The sequence below is a fragment of the Silene latifolia genome, chromosome 11, assembly GCF_048544455.1.
Source record: "Silene latifolia isolate original U9 population chromosome 11, ASM4854445v1, whole genome shotgun sequence".
Taxonomy (NCBI): Eukaryota; Viridiplantae; Streptophyta; class Magnoliopsida; order Caryophyllales; family Caryophyllaceae; genus Silene; species Silene latifolia.
Genome location: NC_133536.1, coordinates 5,873,056 through 5,894,349, shown reverse-complemented (window position 1 = coordinate 5,894,349; position 21,294 = coordinate 5,873,056). Strand labels below are relative to the sequence as shown.

The 21,294-nt window shown below is 34.2% G+C and overlaps 1 protein-coding gene and 1 long non-coding RNA gene across 2 annotated transcripts; one reads left to right on the top strand and one right to left on the bottom strand.

Moving 5' to 3' along the window:
* Window positions 1-9,097: 9,097 nt before the first annotated feature.
* Window positions 9,098-9,889, bottom strand: LOC141612805 (PLAT domain-containing protein 3-like). Its single transcript, XM_074431556.1, has 2 exons — window positions 9,821-9,889; window positions 9,098-9,607 (listed from the first exon to the last, which is right to left on the bottom strand). Exons 1-2 carry the CDS (start codon window positions 9,887-9,889, stop codon window positions 9,098-9,100), a joined length of 579 nt encoding a protein of 192 aa, XP_074287657.1.
* Window positions 9,890-15,802: 5,913 nt separating this feature from the next.
* Window positions 15,803-20,486, top strand: LOC141610790 (uncharacterized). Its single transcript, XR_012528403.1, has 3 exons — window positions 15,803-16,054; window positions 16,690-17,619; window positions 19,966-20,486. It is a non-coding gene; the product is annotated as an uncharacterized LOC141610790 (long non-coding RNA).
* The last annotated feature ends 808 nt before the right edge of the window (window positions 20,487-21,294 follow it).

Here is a 21,294-nt window from a genome sequence, read left to right as displayed (position 1 = left end):
ATAACAAGGTATTTGTGACACATGGTGGTTTATTTAGTGAGGACGGCGTAAAATTATCCGATATTCACGCAATTGACCGGTTTAGAGAACCTCCACAAGAAGGGTTAATGTGTGAATTGTTATGGAGTGATCCGTGCCCAGACCCGGGAAGAGGTCCGAACCCCCCCGCCCGGTGTAGGACTAAAATTCGACCCGGACGTGACAAAGTAGTTTTTGGAGGATAATGAGTTGATTTTATTAGTAAGGTCACATGATGAGGTGAAACAAGAAGGGTATGAATTTGAACATAATGGTATGGTTGTCAGGGTTTTTTCGGTGTGATGCTCAATTGTGTTGATTACGATCTTCAAGTCCTTGCATTTAGTATAACCAAGTCTCAATTTTTGGTACTGCTTGTTCGATATCTTTGTATTCTCAACCTTTAATGATCTATCGAAAAAATACATGTAATATCTTACTATCTTAGATTACAGTAAGTCTCTCTTAAGATGGAGGTTTCTGACAAAACATTAAAACGAGCGAGGTATCCTTTTTAAAACTAAGATAGTAAGAAAAAACATTTCACTCTCAAATCTTATTATGAAATAACATCAATTACATTATATATATAATAAAATGTAAAAGTAACACTCTTATAAAAGATGGCACACTTTGCAAACATATTAAAAATAAAAACAAATACAAACCATAAGTACTTGACCGCCCACTTATGTAGATATACATAAGGGCAAATTACAATTGTCAACAACGTCATCATCTCATTTTCCAATATTAATTAGAAGATCCGCATAAGTCCTTTTGAACGCTAAGCGAGTTTGGCTCCTCGTCCTTAGCAAGCCATTGATTAATTTTGAACTTAGTATCTTCAAAAGCGAGCAAATCCCCGGGATATTTAGTTTGAACTCTTAAATAGTCAACATACCAACCGGGTTTTGTGCCTGTATTATCATGGCTCAACTCTAATTTGCAAAGTTCATTTTAAGGGGGGAAGTTCATTTTAAGGGGGGAAGACTGTAATACTCCGTATTTTAATAATAAATTGTGAAGATAATTTATGTAATTTACTAATTAATTAAAAGACATTGCTAATAGTAGTTATAATAAGATGTTAATTACATAATAAATTAATAATGCAAGTCGGGAATTGGGTTTAGCTAATATTTAGCATTGGGCCGTGTGCCATTGTTGTTTGGACCGAAATCTATTTAGTTGGTACGAGTGTAATCGGGAATTTATAATAAATAATATGGGAATAATATTATATAAAGGTAATTATAATTATAATAATAATAATAAAATAGTAAATATTATATGAGGAAATTATAATTGTGATAGGATTAATAGTATATGATAAATAATAATGATTTAATTATAATGACAATTTCTATACTAATTAGAATAAGGAAAGTTACATGGTTTCCTAATTGGTCTCGTATTCTCTAAATCTTACACTATAAATACCACCTCAAATCTGAGAAATAATTCACAAATTAAAAAGAACAAGCTTTAGGAGACGGAAGAGGAAGGAATTAACATAAACCAATTAATCGACTCGAGGTAATTATCCGTCTTAAATCAATTTATATTCGTTTCATGTGAGCATCTTTAAGACAACCGTATGACTTGTATAGACCGCCATAGGACACGAGATTTGGACCTAGAGCAACCTTGCACTTTGCCGAGATTCTCGACTGACCTAATTTGACCGACGTTGACCTTTCTAGGGTGGTGTTTAGGGCGGCTAAAAGTGGTGGTCGGGGTTATACGGGTTTGGTTGTGGGTGATTAGAATGAGTAATTGAACCCGTGATTGACCTCGACTTGACCTGGGTATAGGGGGGTTGTGATAAGGGAAGGTGGTCGGTCACATTGGTGGTGGCGGAATGGTGGCGGTGGTGTTTGCGGCGGTGGTGGCGAAAAACAGGGGAGGAGAACAGGTTTGGGCGGCGGGTTTTTCGAGGGGGTTTTAGGGGTTGTTGGTGGTCTGGGTAGGGTGGATTTTGGGTGGTCTTTGTCGAGGGAGGATAGGGGAGTTGATTGGTGGTTGTAGGTGGCGGTGAAGGTGGTGTTAGGTGGTGGTTACGAGCGTGTTTTGATGGGGTGTCAGGTGGTGTTGCGGTTGGTGTCGTGTGATAGGGACGTGGGTTTGCGGGTTGTTGGTGGTGGTTTAGCTGGTGGTTAAGGGTAAGTTTGATGCGTGGGACTGCAGGCTGCCGGTGTCGGGTTTGGGTGGTGTGAGTGGTGGCTTGTGGTGGCGTGGAAGGAGGAGTTTATGGGGGGTGTTTGTGACGGGTTTTACGGGTGTAGTTGGGTGTTTCTAAACGGGTGTTGCTTTGGTTTGTTGGGTGACTCGGGTTAGTTTATAAACGGGTCTTTAATATCGTAATAATTAAATAAATGGGTCGGGTTGAATAATTAATATAATAGGAAGAATAAATAAAGAAAAGGAGCAAATATATAAATAAGTAAAGTTAGTAATTATAATTGTTGTAATTTTTTTATTATTATATAGGTGACGGAAATTGTGAAGAATTATAATCGAATCGGATTTATTTATTTATTGGGTTGCTTGAGCTGTGTAATTGGAATTTTTGATCAGGTAGGAATTTCCTACTCAACTCGGTTTTATTGCTAAGTGAATGAATGTTAAATGTGACGATTTATGAGGTGAAGGTTAATATTGTGATTTATTGGAAATAGAGAAATTGTGTATGCTAAGATGTTGGTTGAGCAATGAAACGGGATTATTATTGAGTATTTGTTGTTGAGAGTTGATTATTTAGTTGAGCATAACACGGAGGGTGTTATGCGCGATTGTGCATAGCGAGCAATCGTTATCGCGGATGAGCATAGTAAGTAATTACTATGCGCGGTGATAGTTGAGCATAGTAAGTAATTACTACTGCCAGGTGAGCATGGTACGCAAGTCCTACTGCCAGTTGAGCATAGCACGGTGTTAAGGGAGTTGTGCTACTGCCAGTAACGTAAGTGAATTGTACGGATGAAGTGATGAGAATTTGAAGAATGTTTATTTTGGTTGGATTATTATTATTGTTGTTTAGTTTATTCCTACTCAACCTCGCGGTTGACTGTGTATTCGTGAACACCTGCGGTGAACCGTTTTATGGGGAGCAGATTTGTGACAGTACCAAAGATTAGCTGACTTGGGAGCTATGGGATGCGTGAGGACTTGACGAATCTACCTAGAAGTCTAGACCACATAGAAGATTTTATAACTTTATTTATTTTCCGCTACGAGTTGTATTTGTTTTATATTAAGTTTAGTTGGATATTTTGTAATAAAAATGTAATCGTTAAAGTTTTAGTTAAAGTACTTTGGTTTGTTATACTTTGTTATTCACTACCTCGGGAAACCGAGATGGTATGATCCTATTTATTTGGGAATGTCTAGCTAAAGGCTCTTAAATAAATGGGGGTGTTACAAAGTGGTATCAGAGCAAAACGATCCTCGTGCCTAACCAATGAATAATAATGAACTTAGGATGTGTCTAAATAAAATGAACCCCGGGTAGAAACTGTTAGGAGCCCCTCTTAGTGCGGTTAAGAAGCGCGCCTTAATTCGTACCATGGCCCTCTCAGCTTTGAACCGGGAACCTTGAGAGACATTTCAGAGTGGGGTAATTTAAAATGAATATAGTATATTTCCTTTAGGAATTTGTTTGTCTTGTTTGGATGACTGTTTTCGTTAATGATTACGGATGATTCCTTTTAAGTATGGTTATGATGATGTTGATATGGGGAAGGTATGTTGGCATGTATGTGGGAGGTGTGAGTATGATTAATATGTGAAGTGTTGAAGGAATTGCATGAAATTGTGAAGAATGCAATTTTGGTTGATTTCTTGAAATTTTACTCTTGATAGTTTTGGCTGCCATTTACTACTTGTTTAAAATTCTCGTATGAAAAATTTATGAGTAATATCTTTATGAGTTAGCTTTCATATGCCACTGGTCTCATGTTCAAATAATTTACGGTTTAGGAGAAATAAATATTTTAGAGGACAGTAGTCGAAATGTTCCTGTACAGTGACGTTTTCGCGCCATGTTTTTGTAAAATTTGTCATTTAAAAACTGCTTAATTATTTGTTATAATTCCAACGCCACTGGTTAGTAGACTCATGTATGTTTCTAAATTGGTAAGCCACGTTTTAAGAAAATATATTGACAATTTATGGTGATTTTTACAAGTTGACCTAAGTTTCTGACAAGTTGCTGTAAAATTCCCGTTTCGACCGTATAACTTGTAAAATGCATTATAAATTAATCATTTGGATTTTTGATCTGATTCTTTTCTCAATGGTTCATATACTTTCTATATTTTGATGTTATCAACTATGTGGAGTAGAATAATATGCCTAGTGATATGCGGAACGTGTTGCCCTAAGCCAATTATGCCTCTATGTTTAAGTTAGATGATGTTGATAGAGATTTGAATGAATGATAGAAACTAAAATGAACAAATAATAAATCAATGGTGAAAGAAGGGTTGGTAGTACCTCAATAGACTAAGTGACCGTCATACCAAACCAATAGTTAACGTATTTATAGCATCTCCATGCATACCAAGCATGCATCTAGTACCCATATGAATTCCATATAGCACAACACTAGCATATGAATTCCGTAACCTCACTTGATTCCCTTATATTTCTTAGGATGGATCCTTATTTGCACCCAGAGAACATATTCATGTACCCAAACTCAGATTTGAACGAGCATTGCAAAGCCTTGGAATCTCAAATGGATGTTTATGGAGCTTTAGTGGATTTGAAGTACCTAAATGACACTCATCTTAGAGCCTACACTTTGGTTAACACTTTACCTTTCTCTGGACCTTTAGGGAAAGTGAGAGAAGATTACATGACTGAGTATGATAACTACAGGATGCATGAGAATTATAGTCATTATTATGGACCTATCTATCCTTCACATCTCACCTATGATGTCGTTTTAGCCAGATTAAGATACCTAGTATATGTATGTTGGGCTGATAACCATAGTATCAACCGTGGACCTGAACAATTTGATCATGCTATTGGGAGTAGTGATGAAGAGGGGGAGTCATGTATGTTCCTTGGGGAAAAAGAGAGTGAAACTTGTGAGGTGATAGAGATTAGCGATGATGATGATGAGGAGGAGGAGGAGGAAGAGGTAGATATTATGTGGACTGGACCTTATGATGATGATAATGATAGACTTCAACCTCGACAGCAGAGAGCCTCAGACTATGAGATAGAAGATGATGTGATTCTTGTTAAACAAAAGTATACACCTGATCCTAAACCTAGGAAGCACAAATGGGCTCGTCTTGGGGATAGACTTAGAAGGGTCATTTGAATTAAGAAAAGTAACTAAACACTTATGCTTAGCTTTTGTGATAGTGTATTATTTATTTGGCAATGTATTCGCCAGGAGTTTATATAAAGTTAGTTGAAGTTGTGGTTTTGCTACTCGGAAGTGAATCGAATATTTTTGTTTTGTATTCAGTTAACCATTAATTAGTGTTTGAAATAAAAGTTGTTTTATATTACAATGTGTGTTTCATGTTTTATATTATAATAATGACTTGGTTGTTCCATTGTTTGATATTTCTAACTTCGAGGACGAAGTTAAATTTTAGGGGGAAGGAATGTAATACTACGAATGTTTTGAGTTGTTGTTGTGATACATTGCGATGCGATTGGTATGGATGAAAATCGTAAATGGATGATGGTGTTGAATGATAATGTTGGATGATGAGGTTGTGGGTAACTTCGGGACGAAGTTCATTTTAAGGGGGAAGACCGTAATACTCCGTATTTTAATAATAAATTGTGAAGATAATTTATGTAATTTACTAATTAATTAAAAGACATTGCTAATAGTAGTTATAATAAGATGTTAATTACATAATAAATTAATAATGCAAGTCGGGAATTGGGTTTAGCTAATATTTAGCATTGGGCCGTGTGCCATTGTTGTTTGGACCGAAATCTATTTAGTTGGTACGAGTGTAATCGGGAATTTATAATAAATAATATGGGAATAATATTATATAAAGGTAATTATAATTATAATAATAATAATAAAATAGTAAATATTATATGAGGAAATTATAATTGTGATAGGATTAATAGTATATGATAAATAATAATGATTTAATTATAATGACAATTTCTATACTAATTAGAATAAGGAAAGTTACATGGTTTCCTAATTGGTCTCGTATTCTCTAAATCTTACACTATAAATACCACCTCAAATCTGAGAAATAATTCACAAATTAAAAAGAACAAGCTTTAGGAGACGGAAGAGGAAGGAATTAACATAAACCAATTAATCAGCTCGAGGTAATTATCCGTCTTAAATCAATTTATATTCGTTTCATGTGAGCATCTTTAAGACAACCGTATGACTTGTATAGACCGCCATAGGACACGAGATTTGGACCTAGAGCAACCTTGCACTCGCCGAGATTCTCGACTGACCTAATTTGACCGACGTTGACCTTTCTAGGGTGGTGTTTAGGGCGGCTAAAAGTGGCTGGTCAGGGGGTTATACGGGTTTGGTTGTGGGTGATTAGAATGAGTAATTGAACCCGTGATTGACCTCGACTTGACCTGGGTATAGGGGGGTTGTGATAAGGGAAGGTGGTCGGTCACATTGGTGGTGGCGGAATGGTGGCAGGTGGCTGTTTGCGGCGGTGGTGGCGAAAACAGGGGAGGAGAACGGGTTTGGGCAGCGGGTTTTTCGAGGGGGTTTTAGGGGTTGTTGGTGGTCTGGGTAGGGTGGATTTTGGGTGGTCTTTGTCGAGGGAGGATAGGGGAGTTGATTGGTGGTTGTAGGTGGCGGTGAAGGTGGTGTTAGGTGGTGGTTACGAGCGTGTTTTGATGGGGTGTCAGGTGGTGTTGCGGTTGGTGTCGTGTGATAGGACGTGGGTTTGCGGGTTGTTGGTGGTGGTTTAGCTGGTGGTTAAGGGTAAGTTTGATGCGTGGGGACTGCAGCTGAGGTGTCGGGTTTGGGTGGTGTGAGTGGTGGCTTGTGGTGGCGTGGAAGGAGGAGTTTAGGGGGGGTGTTTGTGACGGGTTTTACGGGTGTAGTTGGGTGTTTCTAAACGGGTGTTGCTTTGGTTTGTTGGGTGACTCGGGTTAGTTTATAAACGGGTCTTTAATATCGTAATAATTAAATAAATGGGTCGGGTTGAATAATTAATATAATAGGAAGAATAAATAAAGAAAAGGAGCAAATATATAAATAAGTAAAGTTAGTAATTATAATTGTTGTAATTTTTTTATTATTATATAGGTGACGGAAATTGTGAAGAATTATAATCGAATCGGATTTATTTATTTATTGGGTTGCTTGAGCTGTGTAATTGGAATTTGCTGATCAGGTAGGAATTTCCTACTCAACTCGGTTTTATTGCTAAGTGAATGAATGTTAAATGTGACGATTTATGAGGTGAAGGTTAATATTGTGATTTATTGGAAATAGAGAAATTGTGTATGCTAAGATGTTGGTTGAGCAATGAAACGGGATTATTATTGAGTATTTGTTGTTGAGAGTTGATTATTTAGTTGAGCATAACACGGAGGGTGTTACTGCCAGTTGTGCATAGCGAGCAATCGTTACTGCCAGATGAGCATAGTAAGTAATAATTACTCGCGGTGATAGTTGAGCATAGTAAGTAATTACTACGCCAGGAGTGAGCATGGTACGCAAGTCCCTACGCCATTGAGCATAGCACGGTGTTAAGGGAGTTGTGCTACTGCCAGTAACTTAAGTGAATTGTACGGATGAAGTGATGAGAATTTGAAGAATGTTTATTTTGGTTGGATTATTATTATTGTTGTTTAGTTTATTCCTACTCAACCTCGCGGTTGACTGTGTATTCGTGAACACCTGCGGTGAACCGTTTTATGGGGAGCGATTTGTGGTACCAAAGATTGGCTGACTTGGGAGCTATGGGATGCGTGAGGACTTGACGAATCTACCTAGAAGTCTAGACCACATAGAAGATTTTATAACTTTATTTATTTTCCGCTGCGAGTTGTATTTGTTTTATATTAAGTTTAGTTGGATATTTTGTAATAAAAATGTAATCGTTAAAGTTTTAGTTAAAGTACTTTGGTTTGTTATACTTTGTTATTCACTACCTCGGGAAACCGAGATGGTAACAGTCCTATTTATTTGGGAATGTCTAGCTAAAGGCTCTTAAATAAATGGGGGTGTTACACCATATTTTAACACCAAGAAGTCTCGAGTTTTGGTACTGTTTTTTCGATAGATATTTACATTTATCGAAAAAAATACATGTGATATCTTACTATCTTAGATTACAGTAAGTCTCTGTTCAGACGGAGTTATCTGACTTGACAATAAAACGAGGTATCTTTTTAAAATTAAGATAGTACTATGATATTGCACGTATTTCTTAGATGAGAAAATAGTTTTGTTGCTTACCTTCAGCTAAGTGATTAATAACAAGGTCTTTGTCACACATGGTGGTCTCTTTAGTGAGGGAGCGTTTGTTGCTTACCCTTGGGCCTTGGCTCATCTCATCAACGACAAGGTCTTGGTAATTCACGGCGGGTTATTCAGTAACGACGGTGTTAAACTATCCAACATTTGGGCTACTGATCGGTTATGCAAACCTCCCCAAGAAGGGTCAAGTGTGAATTGCTATGGAGTGTTACATTACTTGCTTCCGTAATCCATCGATTACTTCTCGTTTCACATCAAGTCGGTGTCTGTTCACCAATTTTTCAGGTTCTATCGAAACAATTTATGACATACTAGCTAGTCGATTTAGGTAGAAGCTAAGATAAAACATACACTTTCTTTTTTTTGGTTAAAAAAAAAATCATGATATATTAAGAAAAAACATTTCACTCTCAAATCTCATTGTCAAATAACATCAATTACATTATAAATAATAAAAAATGTTAAGTAACACTCTTACAAAAAAGATGTCACACTTTCCAAACATATTAAACATGAAAACAAATACAAACCACAAGTATTTGACTGACTACTTATATAGATCTACATAAGAGCATATTACAATTGTCAACAGCGACATCATCTCATTTTTCAATATTAATTAGAAGATCCGCATAAATTCTTTTGAACGCTAAGCGAGTTTGGCTCCTCGTCCTTAGCAAGCCATTGGTTAATTTCAAACTTAGTATCTTCAAAAGCCAAAAATGGTATATCGTTAGGATAGTTAGTTTGAACTCTTAAATAGTCAACATACCAACCGGGTTTTGTGCCTGTATTATCATGGCTTAACTCTAATTTACAAAGTTTAGAAGTATGGCAATTAGATTCGATAGTGAAAGAGTCCAGTTGATTTCTCTCAAAATAGTTGTAGGGATCACTATAATAAACTTCGTGAACACCGTGACGTCCCTCAATTGGTCGATAATGGAGTCTCAGCTTGCCCTTGTCAGTTCCTTTTTCTTGTAAATTAGTGGATTCAATCATTTGACCTTGCGCGTCATATAACTTGACTGTTACACGTGCGTCTGTACCCGCATTTGTAACATTGCCGGTTTGCAACAAAATATAATGGTAGCAAGTGTCATCCTCAAGGTCCTCAACCACATTCTGCATAAAATTACAAGCATTTATTAATATAACAATACATTTTGCAAAGAGATATCCTTAACATTTAGCAAGCAAACCATGCATAAAACTTAATTAAAGGATCAGAATCAAACATAAATAAAAAACATAAACATTAACGATGCGATAATATCATCATTGCCCGTAAATCGATCATGATCATTGCTAGGTCTCTAAAGAGTAGGAGATACTTACAAAGTGTGCAATAGATGCAAAGGCGAGAAATAAGATAAGAGTAGTTAGGGCATTATTTTGACTTCCCATGTTATTAGTCACTTCTTGTTATTTGTTTCTTGAAATGTATTATATGTTTGAATTGATAAATCATCTCTATTTATAAGTCGAAAAGAGAGACAATAATTAATTAAATTAAATATTTTTATAAGGTAACTAACGCGTATTTGAGAATAATGAACATGTTTGTTAGTGCTCAATCATAATAATTCGTGCATACATACATGTTAGTAAACCTTAAACTTGCATTACAGAAATACTTATCATTGATTGCCCCAGCTACACTAAATAATTGTATGCAGGTATCCTGTATGTCGGTTGATCGATGCTTAATTAGAATCAACGCTTTCTTACATTATTCTGTAAGTAGAGCGTCTCTACACAAGAATAGTTTAAAATTCGTTTTAATATATGTCAAATGAAGATATCTTACTATCTAAGGTTTGTTAAACGTTACAGTCCTTACAGATGCTAGTGAAATTCGTTTTACTTAATATTAACCCTTGAAAAAACAAAAAACAAAAATATTATTGCATCACATTCCTATATTTGTATATGTAGTACACTTATTTTGTATATTATATATGTGTATGAAGAAACCGAAATTAGATTATTACTTGTAAAGTATGGCTCGTAACACACTTTCTCTCGCTTGAGTTGGTGTCCGTGGGCATTCCATTAGTTACACTCCTAATACTCTAATAGCTTGGCATTGAATATATGAGTTCGATTCACGCATCGTTCTAACACTACGCAATGTTTGTTCACCTTCAAAATCCGAATAAATATGCTACTTGACCCAACCTGTGACATCTCACTCATATTCATTTGGTATTTTGGTGGTGTACTTATTAAACTTTGGTTTAGCTTTGTTGAACTCTTGTTTGAACTTAGGTTTAAACTCCTGTTTTAGTTGACTTTGTTATTATGGACTTAGTTTGACCCATGGTCAAAGATGGTTGATTAATTTAAATGGGTTAATTAAACCTGGGAGAATGTTCTTTTGTTAAATCTAACTAGTGTAGTTTCCTTGCTAACTAAAGCAAGGTATTTTTAGATTTATTTTATAAAAAAAAGTTTTCAATTAAATTATTTGCATAATGATCAATTGTACTTTTAATTTAATGTTATAATCTACTAAATATGATACTAATAAGAGGTAGAAAAAAAAAGTTTACTACCATCAAAAGATACTTTGAGTAAGTTATCTTATTGCTATTAAAAATAATGCTATGTCATTACATGCAACTAACTTATGATACTAATAATACAACTAAATTAGTTTTATAATCTAATTAAAACGCGTATTGACCTTAAAACAGAAATCGGTAAAAACAGTGGGCTAATTCAAAAATGGGGCTATTAATAGCTTTTACTTTGACGGTGGGATAGAAAAAGGTGAGCTACTTATATAGGGTCCACAATTTACAATTCATCCAATCTTATGGTGTGAGTATCCAGAAAAACAGGCCCAAGTGAGTAAAAGTTACTTAGGCGGAAAAATTAAGAGATTTTTTATTCTCTTAGTATATAGTGATAACTGGTAAGTAGTAAATGGAATTTTATAAGACGAACAAGGAACAGTCCCATTATATTTACAGCAACTTTCAAAACAGATTGATACACTTCTAATAACTAAATTACTTGGTGTATCTATATATTTCTCAATCATATTATCATCAACTTTTTTTAAGATAATAAAGATTAAGTTGAAAACTTTTAAAAGGTACCTATTTCACCCTATTAGGATATTAGGCCCATTAGGGCCGACTATCATCTAGAGTTTGGTAGTGACGGCTACGTCCTAGGGTTTTAGTAATGCTTAGGGTTTCTTGTAAGGTATTATAAATACCGATCATTCTACCGATATCAATAACACAACAACTATTATTAATTACAATTGTCTTATGAAATACTCTTCCCTTTATAATCTTAACATGGTATCAAGGAGCGAAAAGTTATGGCGCTCACCGGCGGGATTTTACAACAATTCGTTTAGAAATAAAAAAAAAATCAAAAAAAAAAACTCTAATGGTGTACGACACCTTGTCTTCTTCTCACCTTGATTTTAGCCAATTAATTAGAGTTTACCCTACTCAATGGCATCGACAGATTTCTTAAAAAAAAGGGAAGAAAAAAATCCTATTCTCTTTGACATCCGATGAAAATCATTCAACGTCGTCTAAGGTGGTACTTGTTTTATTTGGAGTCCGAAAAAATTAACGCTCTCCAGATCTTGAAATTAACGGATAATTTTCCGTTTTATTGATATTTGTCAGGTTCGATTAGGGTTCCTGCAAATTAACTCATACTTTCGACAAGTCCGAAAAATTAACGTTCTTGTTTGAGAAATTTTAACGAGTCTTATACTCGTTTGATCGTTTCTTACTTACCTTTGAAGATGAAGAAGATGATGAATGAATATCGAAGATGATGAAGATTGAGATTTCATTTTTTTTTCCTTTTCATATTTTTTTTTTCTTTGTATTTCTCCAATCGTAAAGTTCGTACTATATACTACCTTTACGATTGTGGTAGGGTATTAGGATATTAGGCCTATTAGGGCCGACTATCATCTAGGGTTTGGTAGCGACGGCTACATCCTAGGGTTTTAGTAATGCTTAGGTTTTCTTGTAAGGTATTATAAATACCGATCATTCTACCGATATCAATAACACAACAACTATTATCAATTACAATTGTCTTATGAAATACTCTTCTCTTTATAATCTTAACACGCCCTCTCCTACTTTTAGGTGTTAGGGATCCAAACTCTATCTCCACGTGTATTATCATGTAAGCAGGCTGATCGATGAGTAATTAGAATAAACCTCTTTTCTTACACATCGGATTTGTTAATACACGTATTCTTGTATATGTAGAGCGTCTTTGCACAATAATGGTGTAAAATAGATAATACCGTTTTGTTTTTATAGATCATTATTATGTTAGTGGAATCCGTTCTGCTGGTTTTAGTATAAAATCGTTTTACAATAGAGCAGTTATTGTTTTATTATATGTTCGTCAAATGAAAATATGTTAAAATAAATAAATAAATAAATAAATAAAGCGACAGATTAATGCAATAGTTCATGAGCGAAAATAAACGTGTATTATTTCTTATTTAATTCATATATATATATGAGCAAATCGGCCGATGAGGTGGCGGAAGTTAAGCGTTGAACCAAATGCATCCTTTAAAGGTCTCAGGAATTAGATGAATGGATTATTCTATCAAACATATTGGCATTTAGCAGGACCGTTGGTGGCTGAGATGGTTCTTGATTTGGTATGGAGCGCTTTCTTAATCGGACCCATATTATGTTGATTACAAAGAAGAGAACTGAAAAGGGAATGTCGGATTTTAGGCCCATATGCCTTTGTAAGACCATCCCCAAGCATGGTCATGCTAATTAGGTCACCATTTATACTTTACTCTTAATTATTTTTCATTACCCAAAATTTTCCACATTTCCAATCATTTATTATTTATTATTCCTAAATAAACTCTCTTATCCTATTTTTTTTTCTCCCACCCAATAAAAATAGAACAGCTCATTTTCACTAGGTCATGAAGGAGGTCAAGAGAAAGGTCAATTTGATTAATAAAGGTCACCAATTGACCTTTTTGGTCCAAAGATCATCCTAATTTTTGTGTTAAGTGGTAATTAGTGTGACCAAGTAAGGTCATGACCTAGCAATTGACCTTGCTTTGGGATGGTCTAACGTTGTATACAAGCTGGTTTCGAAGGTGAAGTGTATTTCCAAAATGAATGAAATAAACACTGCGGGTGTAATTCACTCCATAAATATAAGACCCTACAGTTCCTGACCACTAAATAAACACAAAAAAGGGACATACTAAATTCCACGTATAATTTTACTCAATCTCGCGTATTTTTCCGCCTTATTCGGAATTCGCCCCTAACATTTCTCACCAAGAGAGAGAAAATCAAAAATCCAGAAAATAAAAAATTCCCAAAAAGTTGAGGGTTTATTACAATCTTTTGCATAGTATGGCATAAGTTTGACTTGGAATTAGTGATTCTAACATACTCCCTCTAACCCGATTATTTGTTGTCCTTTTTCATTTTGGAGTTTCTAATCATTATTTTTCTTTCTATTTTAGGATTGTATTTATGAACAGTAATAAATGTAAACTATTCACTAAAATAGAGGGAGCCCCCTTTTTTTATTATCAACTAACAATATCTCCTACGAACAATGGGGACAATCTCCCACGGGGTACCAAGAAGTATCTAAAAAACCGATTATCGTTTCAATATAACCAATCAACTTTTTATTAATCATCAATCGGTTGTGTTTTAGGCGAGGCATGAGGTCTTCATTCGAGACGATTTATGACGTATTAGTCGAATTGCGTAGAAGATAGAACAATTTACAGACGTAATAATCATGATACCAATGAAAAAAAAAGCAAAAAAAACTCACTCTCAAATCTCATTGCCCAATAACATTACATCATAAAGAGAAGGTAAAAATAATATTCTTATAAAAGATAGTACACTTTGCAAACATATGAAACATGAAGACAAATACAAACTAAAATTACTTGATTGATCACTTATGTAGATCTACATAAGTGCAAATTACAATTGTCAACGACAACGTCATCACATTTTCCAATATTAATTGAAAGATGAGCATAAGTCCTTTTGAACGCTAAGCGAATATGGCTTTCCATGGGCAAGCCATTGATTAATTTCAAACTTAGTTTTTTCTGAAGGCGAAGCCAATAGCTCGCCCTGATATCGAATTATCGAGTTTGAACCGCTAAATAGTCAACATACCAGCCAGGTTTGTTGCCTGTATTATGATGACTTAACTCTATTTTGCAAATTTCAGAAGTAGGACATTCATCTTTTCTGATAATGAAATAGTCAAGGTTATTTTTCTCAAAATAGTCGCGGTCTTTGTAAAGAGGATATTTTTTTTTATTAAGAAGACTAGTTTTATACCCGTGCAAATTGCACGGGTTTGTTGATTAGAGAGATAAATTAGAGGTTGATAATAAAGGGTGTTCTTTCATTAAGGTATCTACAGAAGATTCAAAAATATAGCAATAATAAAATTGTATCTATCGGGAGTACCTAAAATTTGGCAATAATTAAAATAGAACAATAACTCCGCGAAAATTTCAAAGCATAACAAAGGAAGACAAATTTGAAAAAAAAAAACAATAACCTGTTACGATGTACAATCATAAGTACGTTATACTATAACTTCTCGAAAACTTCTTTATAAACTACGTTATTAGTTCTATTGGAGACGCGTTTTTTATTATCGCAAATCAGAATCTTCAATCCCTTTTTGCTTGTGACTCTTGAAATAGCCACATAGAGCTGATCGTGAGTAAATACCGTGTTCTGTTGAAAATTAAGGTTAAAAAAAATTACCGTTGGTAATATCGGACAATGGTACACGATTGCTTATCTTGAATCTTGTGTTGTTGAATTAGATACATGTTCAGACTGATTGTTATTAGTTGCACAACTATATAATACTTCGTATCATATATAATAATATACTTGTACATAAGTTAAGACAATGGTGTTATATAGACCTATTTAATAAATAAAATCATGTTACAAATACTTAACCCACAAAGTAATTGACAAATATAAGTTAAATCTAATATAAGGTATATATATACACATATAATAATTTTTTTTTCACATTTTAATGTGAGATTGTTAATATGAGCAAAATTAATTGGGCCAACAAAATCCCAATAATGAATTCATTCGAAACTCAAATAATGACAACACCTACCGTAATCAGATTAATTGGGCCAATAAATCTACTGACCCTTTAATAAGGCTGATGATAAGACCAATAAAACTCAAACAAACAGTCCGTCGAAACCCTAACTACACCAACACTATAGTCTTATACGAAGTATATAAAGTCAAACTTAAAACCCTAATCTTATTACATCTCACTCTCACTCTCACTCTCACTATACTCTCATCCTCCCGCCGCCTCACTATACTCTCAACCTCAACAATTTCCATCATTATTTAACGAATCCGGTCCCCATTTTCAGTCCTACAAACCATTTTCTTGTTAATTTTCTTATCAAACTTCACTTTAATTCCGTTCATCATCAATTTTTTGTAATTTTTCATAATAATAAGATGATTATTGGAACAAAGGAGCAAGCATGGATATAAGGTGATTTTTTTTGCTCATTTTATGTTTTAAGATGCTTAAAGTTCTAGATCTATGTTTAATGGCGTTAATCCCATTTGATTACATAGAAAAAGTACAAAATTTTCGTAGTGTTGCATATGTTTTTATGTATTATGCTCGAAACATTTGAGTTTCCTCATTATTGGAGTAACTATTCGAGTATTAGGTAAATTTTATTTGGAAAATTATATTTTTTATACATTATTACATTGGTTTTTGTGTTCATTTGATCTTCTACTCTTAGATCTAGTGAATACTACCAATAGAACACCAAAAATGTATTCATTTTGATGAGTATTTGAACAGATCGACAATAAAAAATTGCACAAACCATGTTATTATTTAATAATCAGGCTTTTTTTAAGTCTAAATAAATTTTTCAATGTTGGTAAAGCTATTATTTTAATTTCAATCATTCTCAATACTATTTTGTGTAGTTCATCATCAAAGAATCAATTTTGAATGTTGTCCTGATGCGTATATCTTGTTGTTTTTGAGCATCTTTTTCTGGGTTTTTGTTCATATCTTAACCCTTAGTATAACGGATGACGCTGACACGTATCCGGGTAATGATCTAAATCCGAATGCTAACCGTCTCGTAATCCTGTTTTTACCAGGTTTCTGATTGAAATCCAGGCATGACCCGGAACCTAAACACATGTTGGGTATGTTATTAAAAATATTTGTTTTCTATGGCTCTTGTGTGGCTTAAACCTCTCTTATGTCAATTTATATGAACATCATTAAGGTTGGTTTAACAATATCGAAATAATCAATTGATTGTTTAGATTATCTTAAATAAGATAGTTTGGTTAAACTTACTAATAACATTAATTCTGAGGTGCTTATCTCACTTCCAGAAATTGTAATGGTTGAACTTCTTTGACTCATTTCAGTTTCCTTCATGTTCAAAGTGTTAGGTGTTACAAACAAAATTTAAAATAGGCAGATTATTTTGTATTGCAAATAACTTGTGCCTTAACATGTCCTCCATCACTTGCCTCAACTTTCATTTGGAACCTGTTTATATAATCGTCATGAAAATGCTAATTTACTATCTGTTTTTTTGCTTTCAAATGTTATTTATGTCGGTAATTACCTTTGGTCTGCTTTAGGCACCCTGATATTTGCCGCTTTATAGTCTCGCCTCTTACAATACCATAGTTGATCACCTTCTTGAGTTACCCTACCTAGGCATTTTCCACATAAGTTGAAATACCAATGAAGAGACAGGTTCATTTCTTCAATGTAAACTAATGTGACATAGTATCCTGCCTGTAAATATAACCCCAATTCATTTCATGTTAGTGTAATAAAACCCAAACTTGCCTCGACATATAAGTTATGTAATAATTTCGAAGTTGGTAGAAAATATTAACTTTACCTTTGTTGTTTCTTGGATTGAAGCTAATGATTTATTTTTGCTCCTTCGAGGATGGTACTTGCCTTGGATGATGAATCCCCAACCGGACCAGAAATGGCATCATTTGAAGTTTCCTTCATTCTACGAAGTGATTTTTTATGGTTTAGTCATCAAGCTATAAGAGGTATGTGACTGAAAATTGAACCTCGATAAACCTCCATTGGTTGGATGCATTTTATAATAATGAACATTAACTTAAATAAATATGGCAGAATATTGTTCATTCTGCAAAGTGATGTTGATTACATATAACATATAGAACCTGTTAGTGTGAGGGTATGTAAAAATATTTGCTAAAATAGGCAGAATATTATTCATGCAAAAAATTTTTAGTAATAGCACAAATTTTTTTTAGTAATAGCAAAAAAATTTTAGTAATAGCACAATTTTTTTTCAGTAATAGCACAAAATTCTTGTATCCCTTTCGCTCCTCAACCTCATGAAATTGTGTTAAAAGACCAATGACATCTGAACATAAAAATAAGCATTTATTATCTTGGTAGATTAATTTTTGGTCAACATAAATATAATAATTAAGAGTTTTTTCACCTATGTAATATTCGTTTGGCAAATTCCCATGAATTACGTCTTCAATGCTCACGAATCTAAATGCTTGAGATGGTATATCTTGGCCATGAACTTCTTCAACTCTTGTTGTAAACTGCATTGCAATCCTTCTTGCATAAGTTTTGTTCCGTCAAAAACTTGGAAATTTTGGCCATGAATTACGTCTTCAATGCTCCAAGGTTTTGTTCCGTCAAAAACTTGGAAATTTTGTAAATTTTTCCTTCTTGCATAAGTGGTTTGAAAATCCGCACAAGTGTCTTTGCTACCGTTGTTTGAATTAACTCACCCTACATGCATATAAATTTGTTCAGTCTACTTAATAGTAGTTCAAATTCTGAATTACTTCGAAAAAACTGAAAAAATTAAAAATAAGAATGAAATTCACCTCACTGTCGATACAAATTAAATCCATTCCGTAATGTTTTCTTTTTTTAGCATCTTTTTCATCGGACTCCATAGTCCTTTTTGTATGCTACCATCTCCTTCACCGATGTTGGTACCATGATTGTTGCCATGCTGCTTTCCTATTTTTTTTTATTTTTTTTTTGTAAATTTTCAAGGTTGTGTACTTGCAGATGAAGAATTGAGGTTTTTAACTTAATATAAACAACTGAATATATATTGTGTTGGTTTGAAGAGAGTGGTGATGATGAGTTAATGGGGCAGTTTTAGCAAAGGTAGTGCTAACTTATTAAACTGCCTAAAACGTGATATTGGGCAGTTCATTGTGATGGCAGATTTTTTATGGATGTAAATTATAAGTGGGGATCTTTTTATAGTATTTGATATTGGCCCATTGACATCGGTCTGAAATCTGAATTAGACTGAAATTAATTTGCACAAATGGATTTGGGTCAAAATTAATATATGACGAAACCGAGCCATAAAGTTGTACTTGTCGTAGTAGAGAATATCTGGTAGCCTATCATCGCTACAACCCGATTGCGGGGGTTCTGTTGATAGTTGTTGCCGTATTTTTTGCTCCAAGTAGTGCCTCGATGATGATTGGCTCTCTAGCCAGATCTGAGGGGATATATATTTGATTATATATATATATATATATATATATATATATATATATATATATATATAGAGGCGGGATCTCGTGAGTTTGGTTCTTATGGTGAGTTGTGAGTTTGTGTGCTTTTAAAATCTAGACCATTAGATTAAGCTAAACCTACGGCTGGGATCAAAACTAAAAAATAAATAAAAAGAGTATATTCCTCCAAAAACAAACACGCATACTGTGCATCTCAGTTTCTTCAACTTTCATTTTCCTTTTCAACAATGGCGTGCAAATCAATTGAAATTGCAGTTGACATTAAAGAAACAATCACCAAATTTCCCAAACAATCACACGGCTCTCTCACCACCACAAAGCGGCGAGGAGAGAGATAATCGCCGCCGTAAACAATCACACCGCAATCAATCAACTCATTGTTTTCTCGCATCAAATTCTTGAGAAGCTTTCTAGCGATGGCGATTCACGGCGAGTCGGATCGGAGGCGAGTCGTCGAATGGATCGCCACGAATAAAATGACTACTGTCGGAATCAGTACAAAATTCAATTTCAGGAACGACAAATCCTACTAGTTATGGTGCTCCGGGTCAGAAGTTATTGGTAGTCATAATCGCTATCCTTCCTGATATCTTTGTGAAGCAGCCACAGCATAGACTTCATGGTCATCTGTAGCATCCCTTTGCATTTTCCTACATAACAAATTTTGATTGTTTCAGCAGCAGCAGCAGTACAAGTATACTGTATAATTTAAAGATCGAGCAAAAATCAGGAACATATGAGTTACGATATAGCACCCTATAATCAATGAGATCGATTTCAGATGCAACTCTATCTATTGTCATCTGTTCTTAAGTTAATTATACTCGTATTTTTTTTCTGCAGGATAATTACAAAAAGCCGGAGTATATTCAAATTTCTCTGGAGTCTGACTCGGCAAATCAAGTGAAAAAGTATGAGAAAGAAGTAGAGACGTATGAAGACCAAGCAAAATCATATGAAGACCAGGTGCAAGCATTGGAGGAAGAGATTAATGAACTAAACGAGAAGCTGTCGTCTGCTAATTCGGAGATTACTTCAAAGGAACAACTTGTTAAACAGCATGCAAAGGTTGCTGAGGAAGCAGTTTCAGGTCTATTTACGAGTATTACTGATAAACTGTCCTGTCCTGCAGGTTGGGAAAAGGCTGAAGCAGAAGCTTTGACTTTGAAAACCCATCTAGAATCCGTGACACTAGCAAAATTAGCAGTAGAGGATACGGCAGCACACTTGGATGGTGCGGTTAAAGAATGCATGAAACAGATAAAAAATCTGGAGGAGGAGAAAATCAAAGACAATGGGAGCAAACCTATATTCCTGAATGATTTTTAAAGATTAAATACTTTTGTTGTTATTCTACTGTTCAATCACGTCTGCTTCGAGTAAAAAAAATCAAAGTAGTTAAAAAACTCAAAGTGACACCGGAATAACTTCACAATAACAGCAGAATAATAGTAGAATAACAGCACAATAACACGTGGTAAAAAAAAAAAGAAAAAAAAATCAAAGTCGTAAAAAAAAATCAAAGTAACAGCAGAATAACATCACAATAACAGCACAATAACATGTGGTAAAAAAAAAGAGAAAAATCAAAGTCGTAAAAAAAAAAAAAACAAAGTGACCGAAATAACATCACAATAGCACCAGAATAACAGCACAATAACATGCGGTAGAAATAAGAGTAAAAAATCAAATCAAAGTGGTAAAAAAAATCAAAGTAGTAAAAAAATCAAAGTTACACCGGAATAACATCACAATAACAGCAGAATAACAGTAGAATAACAACACAATAACACGTAACACGTGGTAAAAAAAAAAATCAAAGTCGTAAAAAAAATCAAAGTGACGGCAGAATAACATCACAATAACAGCGGAATAACAATAACATCACAATAACATGTGGCAAAAAAAAAAGAGAAAAAAAAAATCAAAGTTTAAAAAAAGCACAATAACAGCATAATAACACGAGGTAAAAAAAATAAGAGTGAAAAAAAATTCCAGCAAAAAAAAAGTTGGTACAAAAAGAAAAGGAAAAAAAGGTAACATAATGAGAAAATTAGAGAAAAACATAAAATAAAAAAAAATCAAATTTGTAAAAAAAAGCATAATAACAAGAGGTAAAAAAAGAGATAAAAAAATTAAAGTAAAAAAAAAGGGTAGCACTAGAAAATAGAG

Excerpts from the sequence above, each read along its gene's own strand:
- LOC141612805 (XM_074431556.1), bottom strand. The coding sequence starts at position 9,889 with ATGGGAAGTCAAAATAATGCCCTAACTACTCTTATCTTATTTCTCGCC. Across the intron at positions 9,608-9,820 it reads TTGCATCTATTGCACACTTT|AATGTGGTTGAGGACCTTGA; the intron begins GTAAGTATCTCC and ends AATTTTATGCAG.